The sequence below is a fragment of the Phragmites australis genome, chromosome 14 (assembly GCF_958298935.1).
Source record: "Phragmites australis chromosome 14, lpPhrAust1.1, whole genome shotgun sequence".
In the NCBI taxonomy this organism is placed as follows: domain Eukaryota; kingdom Viridiplantae; phylum Streptophyta; class Magnoliopsida; order Poales; family Poaceae; genus Phragmites; species Phragmites australis.
The window spans coordinates 30,765,297-30,773,542 of NC_084934.1; the positions used below are offsets into that span (position 1 = coordinate 30,765,297).

General features: G+C 40.8%; 1 protein-coding gene across 2 annotated transcripts; it reads right to left on the reverse strand.

Annotated features, from left to right (window-relative positions):
* Nucleotides 1-1,731: 1,731 nt before the first annotated feature.
* Nucleotides 1,732-5,299, reverse strand: LOC133890702 (L-ascorbate peroxidase 2, cytosolic-like). Of its 2 annotated transcripts, none has more exons than XM_062331199.1 (9): nt 5,097-5,299; nt 4,840-5,014; nt 4,677-4,742; nt 3,199-3,247; nt 2,680-2,765; nt 2,508-2,587; nt 2,315-2,417; nt 2,163-2,221; nt 1,732-2,060 (listed from the first exon to the last, which is right to left on the reverse strand). In XM_062331199.1, exons 1-9 carry the CDS (start codon nt 5,213-5,215, stop codon nt 2,045-2,047), a joined length of 753 nt encoding a protein of 250 aa, XP_062187183.1. In that variant the 5' UTR covers nt 5,216-5,299; the 3' UTR covers nt 1,732-2,044. The 2 variants fall into 2 exon arrangements, with proteins under 2 accessions (XP_062187183.1, XP_062187182.1); XM_062331198.1 differs by having other exon boundaries at nt 1,732-2,086.
* Between the last annotated feature and the right edge of the window lie 2,947 nt (nt 5,300-8,246).

Below are 8,246 nucleotides of genomic sequence, written 5' to 3' on the forward strand. Positions count from 1 at the left end.
TCGCCACCGCATCGTCGCTCCTTCCCGTTGTGCCACGTCGTGCCTGTGCAGTCGCACTCACCACCGTTGCGCTGTGCCGCATCTGTGCAGCTGCGCCGGTCAATGACTGACTGCCTCTCTTCACACCGTTCGCCCTGCTCCCTCCCTGTCTCGCTTTGTGTGTGTGCGCGCACACGTGCGCTAACCGAGAGAAGCAAGAACCAAGAAAGGGAGAAAAAGAAAGAAAGGGGGAGAAGGAGAAGTAGGGAAGAAAAGGGGGAAAATTGGAAATTTTTCTGATTTCGTCGAATTCCTCGTCAATCCTTTGAAGGTGATTCCTAAGTAATCCCTAGGTGTTTGTGGTTGAATTGAATCAGTCAATTCTCGCCGGATATATGATCGGTGATCCGATTTGCTTATAACAGCTATCATTTAAGATGAAGTTGTGACATCAAAGTGAAATATCTTTTCTTTTAATTGAACAAGGTCTAGTTAATATGGGAGAATCTAATTTGACCTTGAAGTGGAGATGTTATATCCGTTCTTGCTATATGAGTTTATGTTCGGTATGTTTTGAAATAATGATGTATATGCGACATTTTCAGGCGTAGGAAGAACGCTTTCATACTATATGTGTTTTAGCACTTAAAATGTACTTGTGGAGGTGGTAGTACTTCCGAGCATACCTAAGCAAGGTTTCTTCGCCGCCTTCAGTAAAAGGAAGTAACGTGGAGGTGAAATTCAGTGTTATGTTTATATTCATGTCTTACTTCTTTTGCAAATAAAATTGAAGTATATGGTATTTTCTAATTCATTCAAATCATGGATGATGTTGCTTTTGATGAATTAAATCCATGTTATTCTTATTGATTTGGATTATGTCGTTGGCAACATGAATTACTTGTGGTGTTATTTATCATGAGTTATCAAAAGAAAATATAAGAATTGACATCAATTCACATGCATATATTTGCATTTATGCACTTCATATGGTGATAAAGGTCGGTCACTACCATCGTGCGTAACTCGTACCGGTACATGGAGTTGTATGAGAGGCTAGCATCGTCCAGCACAAAACTCTCAAATGGAGTTGCATCATGCCATTCATACATTTATATAATATTTGAAGAATACAGAATCTTAAAGAGCTTAATGCCATGATATATGGGAGACTGTGTTGGAGATTGTTGTTGTTGTTGTTGTTGTTTTGTTGATGAATATTGAGGCATGTGGAAGAATACTCTTTAAATTCATATGTTTTGGCATTTCTTTGTGAGAAAGATGGTTGGTTCTAAATCACTCTTTAATTATGTGGAATATGTTTATATACATAGTCGTTACTTGCTGAACTTATTTCACTCATGTTAAATCTTTTATATGTATGCTTAGGTTGTTAAAGTGCATTTCATTCTGTAATAAGTTATGCACTTGGAGAAGAAGTAATCTTGTATATATTGTAGAAAGACGTCTGTTATGGTTGCTTTGTGAGGATCTATATGTTGTTTATATCTTATACGTTGTCTATGATTGTGTTGTCGGTTATACCGCAATTACAAAGAAGATGCTACCAAAAATTCAAATTTGAATATTTAACTGATATATGCTTACTTGTAAAGTAGGGCGTTACAAAGACAAACAATCCAAAACCAACTTATTGTTATGCCTCGCAAAACTTATGAAACCATGGATGCCATCATCATCAAACCACCACCAGACAACAGAGGGCAAAATCAAGAATCAGCATGCCCGCGGTGTTCCAGCCCATCAAATCCATTCATCTTAGATAGATAGATAAAGACCAACTAAGGAAGGAAGGATCCATGGCATGGAATTACACACAAGTTCACAAGGCATCAACAACCGGAAAGGAAACACATTACTCGAACCGTTCCATCGAAATAGAAACACAAAAGATGGCCTCAGATCAGGCCGACAAATGCTTATTACGGCCGTCACACTCTTCTTGTTCCTTATGGTTGGGTCTTTTAAAGGCGCAAAACATCACCCCCTCCCCACCCACAAGACAAATCGGCTCGGCAACAATCTTCACCCGCTCTAGAAGCACTTACGCCTCGGCAAATCTGGAACCACAAAAACGCATACATTACTAATCAGTCAAAGTGTTGCACAAGTAAGCATTCCATTCATCACCCAGGCTAATGGGGACACTTTGGACCACTTACCCCAATTCAGAGAGCTTCAGGTGGGCCTCAGCGTAATCAGCAAAGAAAGCATCCTCATCCTACAAATCAGGCAACAGTAACTCAGGTTACAAGCCAACAGCGAACTCTTCAGACTTCAAGAAAGGAAAATGATGCAAGGATCAAAGATATACTGCAGCATATTTGTCAACAAGTGGGCGGAAGGATGGGTCAGACAGAAGGGCTTTGTCACTCGGCAGCTGCAGAAGGCCTTCCTTCTCACCGCTCAGAAGCTCCCTGTAAATGTATACAACTTTCCGTTCAAGCAACCACAAACGGTATGAATACAAAGTAAGAGTAGCATTCTTTCAAAGAACCAGCACTTACTTGAAGTAAGAGTTGTCAAAGATCAGAGGGTTGGAAGTCCAGGCTCCCTCGAAGCCAGACCTGTCCTTGTGGCATCTTCCCTACATGAGATAGTTGATGATGCATAAGCACAACTCTTCAAAGTTCCCAAACACTCAAAATACAGCAGGGCTAATTGCACAATTTCACCAACCAGGGTGTGACCACCAGAAAGTGCCACAATGTCCTGGTCGCTCAAACCCATCTGTGTGGCGAAGACCTGCCTGAGGTGGTCAGAACCTGGTACAAGAGACCCCACCCAGTAAGTCCAGCTATCTCACATCTACCAATTGATGAGTTATGACCCATGACATAACAAAGAAGGAAATCCGAGAACACAATCCAAACATTGCTAAAGTATTTTGCATACACTGAGGTGGGTTTCTTTTTTTCAAAAAGGATGCAATATAAAGCTCCCAAAAGCATGTAAACATTTTGGAACAAGACACCCAATATCCAATCCAAACAAATAAAACAATTAGTATCACAAAATAGAACATGTGCTAAAGACCACATTACTATCACTGGCTTCTACTACTAGTGAGAGATGCTAAATGATGACATTAGGAAAACAAGGTTCTATTCCAAAACATTTTTAACATTAACAGAACAAAAATTAACAATGTAAGAAGACATAAGCTTCGTCAATATCGAAGGCAATGTACAATTGTACCTTGGGTGGCATCAGGAAGGCGGCCTTCTGGTGGAGGCTCAGGCTTGTCCTAGAAAACAAATACAACGTCATCAACATCCACAGGAAACAGCAGTCTAAACCAACGCATAAGGATATTTTGCCACTAGCAAGTGATCTAACGCCTGTCACGACCAAATACAAAGGATCCCGAAAGCAAGCATTTGTATGTTTTGCCACAGGCAAGTTACAATAACATATACTATCCAGCCAATATCAGACCCTCTGCTACTGTAGGTACTGTAGCAATGGGATCTGATACTAAGTACATATACGTATATGTGTATGTATACATACACATGTAATTTTTATTTTTGGAAATTTTAGGAAAATATCGAAATGAATATTAGTTATATTGATAAATTGGCTGAAAAATCTAAAATACAAAGAAAAATATCTAAAACTCAAAAAAGATATGAAACAAATTTTTTTAGGTTAGTATTACTTTCATCTACATGTTAAAACTATGTGCATGCATAAAAGTACTACTGTTTTCTCTATAATTAATTGAATGTGTTAAACATTGATAAATTTATAAATAAATATTGAAATGTACAAAATTTGTGAACTTAATTTTTTAGTTTTCTTTTATCATGCTATGTGCAAAAAAATAAAAACGAGCGCTGCATAGGCGCGCCAATCAGACTAGTATTTACCTAAACCCTAAGCCTTAAGCAAAAGATTATAGCATAAGGGATATGGCTGCAGTGATGTGAATAACAAAGAAGGGCTACTTCCACGCTTTCTGTTTACCTATTTATCCAACTGGACCACTACTAAAGGGAAAGTTGGGGATCTGAACACCCAATCGAGCAAGGAGCAACCAACTCATGCATATCACTACAAAATGGGTAATACAAGAAAGAAACATGCAATAAGTTGCATGTAAAGCATATGGGGGCCTATGCAGAAGATGAACTGGCTACACCATCCTCTCAGGCTCCCACTCTCTCATGAAACACACTGGGGGAAACAAGTCCACACTGTAGATACCAACACAGCATCACCAGAAATTTATCAGATACCATGCCATTTCTTTGTCGTATATACGGGTAACGGATGGATTGTCGTCGTGCAGTCATAAAAATAGTATAAATCCTTCCTAGTACACCAATCCAACCAACCTGGGCAGCGTTGATAGCGTATTATCAGAATTATCGCCCACATCAACCCAAACCCCAGCACTGTCTCAACACAGACACGGCGTGATATTTAGCTAAGCCGTCATCCTAGAAATGATCTCCTCGTGGTGAACTAGTTCCGCCACCCAAGTTAAAGGGAAAAAAGTAGACATACGCTTCAGAGCACTAGGTACAACACTCCCGCACACCGGCACATGCCACCACCAAGCCCACAGGAATAATCCAGATGCCGCAACTAGAATTAATAACCACAGGATACGCTAAGACCCTAGCAAAATGTCGCCGTGAGGGGTTGGGGCATCATGAGAGAAATCTCACCTGCCTCCCTGGGTGGAAGGGGACCTCAGGCCCGCCGGTCACCTCAACGGCCACGACTCCAGCAAGCTGCCACACCGTAAGAGCGAAAACTGTTATTCCTTTGTATTTGGGGATCGGATCGGGAAGCGGGGGAATGCGTGATTCGAAGTCGCAGGCACCTAACCTGGTAGAAGTCTGCGTAGGAGAGGATGGGGAACTGCTCCTTGATGGGCTCGAGCAGCCCGACGGCGATGTGGAGGCCGGCGTTGGCGCCGTGCGCCTGCTCGGCGGGGTTCTTCATGGTGCCGAAGGGGCCCCCGGTCTTGGTGGCCACATCGAAGGTGCCCGCGGAGTGCCAGCTGCGAGCAAGGACATGGCGCGTCAGTCTGAGCCCAGATCGGGGCGGAGAGGAGAAAGGATCGGCATGGCAGTTGTTGTTACGCGAGGCGGAGCATGAGCGGGGCGCAGTTCTTCTCGGCGATGAGGCCACGGAGCTTGCGCTTGACCTTCTCGACGGCCTTCTGGTACTCGTCGCTGACCGCCGGGTAGCTCTTCACCATGGCTCCGATTCTTCTTCTTTCCGATCCGAAATGGGATTTGCGAGGACGAAGGCGATGGTGCCGTGCGAGGGGAATGACTGGGCTGGGCTGGGCTGGGCTTATATCCCGTGGACCTGCAGGGCACCGAAGCTTCTAGTAGGGTGATCGAGGCCGTTGGACCTGGATCGTGCGGCCAGGAGGGGCAGTGGGCCCGGAGAAAAAATCGATGGTGAAGAAGCGAGTGACGGCTCTGCCCCTCCTGCTATTATTAGTCGTGGGCCCGGAGTTTTTGGTAAGTGCACGTGAACACGGAGATTCCTCCGCCACGTGGCAGGGCATTGGCTACCGTCCTCTTGGCTGAGGTTTGAGTAATTGTAGAGAAACAGTAGATCCGTAGAAAAAGAAATAAAGGATTTATATATATATATATATATATATATTGTGTAAAGGATGGTAAATAAAGTCGGTTTTTTCAACTGGTGTCCTTTTATTAGTTACACTAATTACAGAGATTAACTGCAATAACAGTTAGTGACTAATTGATCATATGTGTTGATCTTTGACGTCGGTTCATAACACTCCCCTTAATCAATTATTCTAGTTGTAAATATTTTGTCAAAAATTCCTCTAAAACTCTATGGGAAAAATATGAGAAAATATATTGATATGTTGATATGCCATTAAAACTCCTTTAAAACCTAATGGAAAAAGTAAGGAGAAAATAATATGGCATATATTGGTTATTGTTTCATTGAGGCTCATATGAGAAACCTAAATATGAAAAACTCATTGATAAGCTTAGAGAATAATATCTATGATCTATAGATCATATTAAAACCTCCGAAAACCTCTTGGGAAAATAGAAGGAATAAAGTAGATATTGCCTCATTAAAAACCTTATATGAGAAACAGTATAAAAAAACTCATAAAAGAAAAGAGTGCAATATAATATGAACATGTTATTATTTAGGGATCATCTCCCTTGAATCCTACAAATCTCGCAGTCGTCGCATACCAACTCCATGAACATATTTTTAGAACGTAGAAGTTGGTAAGGACTTAGTGAATAAATCAGCAAGATTATCACATGATTTAATTTGCAGGATTTCTATTTTCCAATTATTTTGCAATTCATAAGGATAGAACATTTTCTGGGCAATATATTAAGTTATATTGTTCTTTATGTAACTTGTTTGTATTTGTGCAATACATGTTAAATTATCTTCATAGATAATTGTTAGTGATTTAATGGAACTAATAACACATGATTGTTGTATGTGATTGATCATTCTGCGAAGCCATACATATTCACATGATGTTTCATATAATATAATTATTTCAGAATGATTTGTGGATGTAGCAACTAGAGACTGTTTTAAAGACTTCCAAGAAATGGTTGTTCCATCGTGTAAGAACACGAAGCCTGTCTGTAACCTAGTATTATGGGGATCTGATAAGTAGCTAGCGTCAGTGTATCCAATCATATGCATATCTTGTTTTCTTTGAAATAAAAGACCAAGATCTATGGTGCCTTGGAGATATCGAAAGATATTCTTAACTCCCGTCCAATGGTATTTAGTTGGAGTAGCGTTATACCTAACTAGTAAGTTCACTGTAAATGCGATATCAGGTCTGGTGTAATTTACAAGATATATAAACGCTCTAATGGCACTGAGATAAGAAACCTCGGATCCCAATATCTCTTCTCCTTCCTCCCGTGGTCTAAATGGATCTTTCTTCATATCAAGAGATCGAACAACCATGAGAGTCTTGGATGGATATGATTTGCCCATATTTAATTTCTTTAATATTTTCTGAGTATATGTGGCTTAGTATACTAGAATTTCTGAAGGAAGATGCTCGAGTTGTATACCAAGCAAAATTTGGTTTTACCCAAATCCTTCATTTCAAACTCCGTCTTCAGATAATTGCGTGCTTCATCTATATCTTCTGTATTTCCGATGATATTCAGATCATCAACATATACAGAGATAATACAAAATCATGTTGAGGACTTCTTTATGAAGATACATGGGGCAATCATCATTGATGGAGTACCCTTTTGTAAAAAGAACTCTTTTAGTCGGTTGTACCACATCCTTACGACTGCTTTAAGCCATATAGTAACTTTTTAAGCTTTACACAATACATGTTGCGGTTTGCGTTTGGATTCGGAATGTCTAGCTCTTCGAGGACTTCCATATATATGTCCAAATCAAGTGACCATATAGGTGTGCGGTCACTACATCCATCAACTGCATAGATAGACGATTTTGAACTGCCAATGAAATTAGATATCGGAACGTGATTCCATTCATTACTGGAGAATAAGTCTCGTTGAAATCAATACCGGGTCTTTGCGTAAATCCTTGTACTACAAGCCTCGCTTTATACCCCACCACCTCGTTGTTTTCATTCCGTTTGTGGACGAAAACCCACTTGTGTCCCACAGGGAAAATGTTACTGGGTGTAGGTATTACTGATGTGAATACCTCTCTTTTGGAGAGCGAGTGCAATTCTGTTTGGATTGCATCCTTCTATTGTGTCCAGTCTGAGCGCTTGCGGCACTCTGCCATGGTCTTGGGATCTTGATCAATGAGAAGCTCGTTTGCAATTTTTGAGGAGAAGTATGTGTCGATAATTGTAGCCTTTCTATCAAATGATTCTCCAGAATCAATATAATTAATGAAATTTCATCTACCCTTTCTGACTCGTCATGATTTCCCATTACGATAGAGTCTGGGTGTTCCGATTACCCAGCATCAGTATTTGTGTGTACAGTTGCTGTAAGACCCCAAACCCGGGATCTCCTGTACCTCCTGTATCAGTCTCAGGATCAAGTAGCTGATACGCACTGTATAATAGTAGTAGTATCACATTCAAACTTTATACATAAGTATTATGGTTCAGAGTACAAAAGGTTTACGAACCATACTGTATAATACAAACCTGGCCGACAGATCAACAAACACAGTGGAAAGCAAAAGCCCAAGCCACAAGCAGCTCAGGGTGCAAACGTGACTTCTAAGACTAGTCTTCATTCCTGCCTTCA

Bases quoted from the DNA above. Each gene is read 5' to 3' on its own strand.
- LOC133890702 (XM_062331198.1), bottom strand. From the start codon at position 5,215: ATGGTGAAGAGCTACCCGGCGGTCAGCGACGAGTACCAGAAGGCCGTC. The intron at 2,588-2,679 runs GTTGGTGAAATT...TATCTCATGTAG, and splicing joins TTTCTGGTGGTCACACCCTG to GGAAGATGCCACAAGGACAG. The intron at 2,087-2,162 runs GTAAGTGGTCCA...TTGACTGATTAG, and splicing joins CTGAAGCTCTCTGAATTGGG to TAATGTATGCGTTTTTGTGG.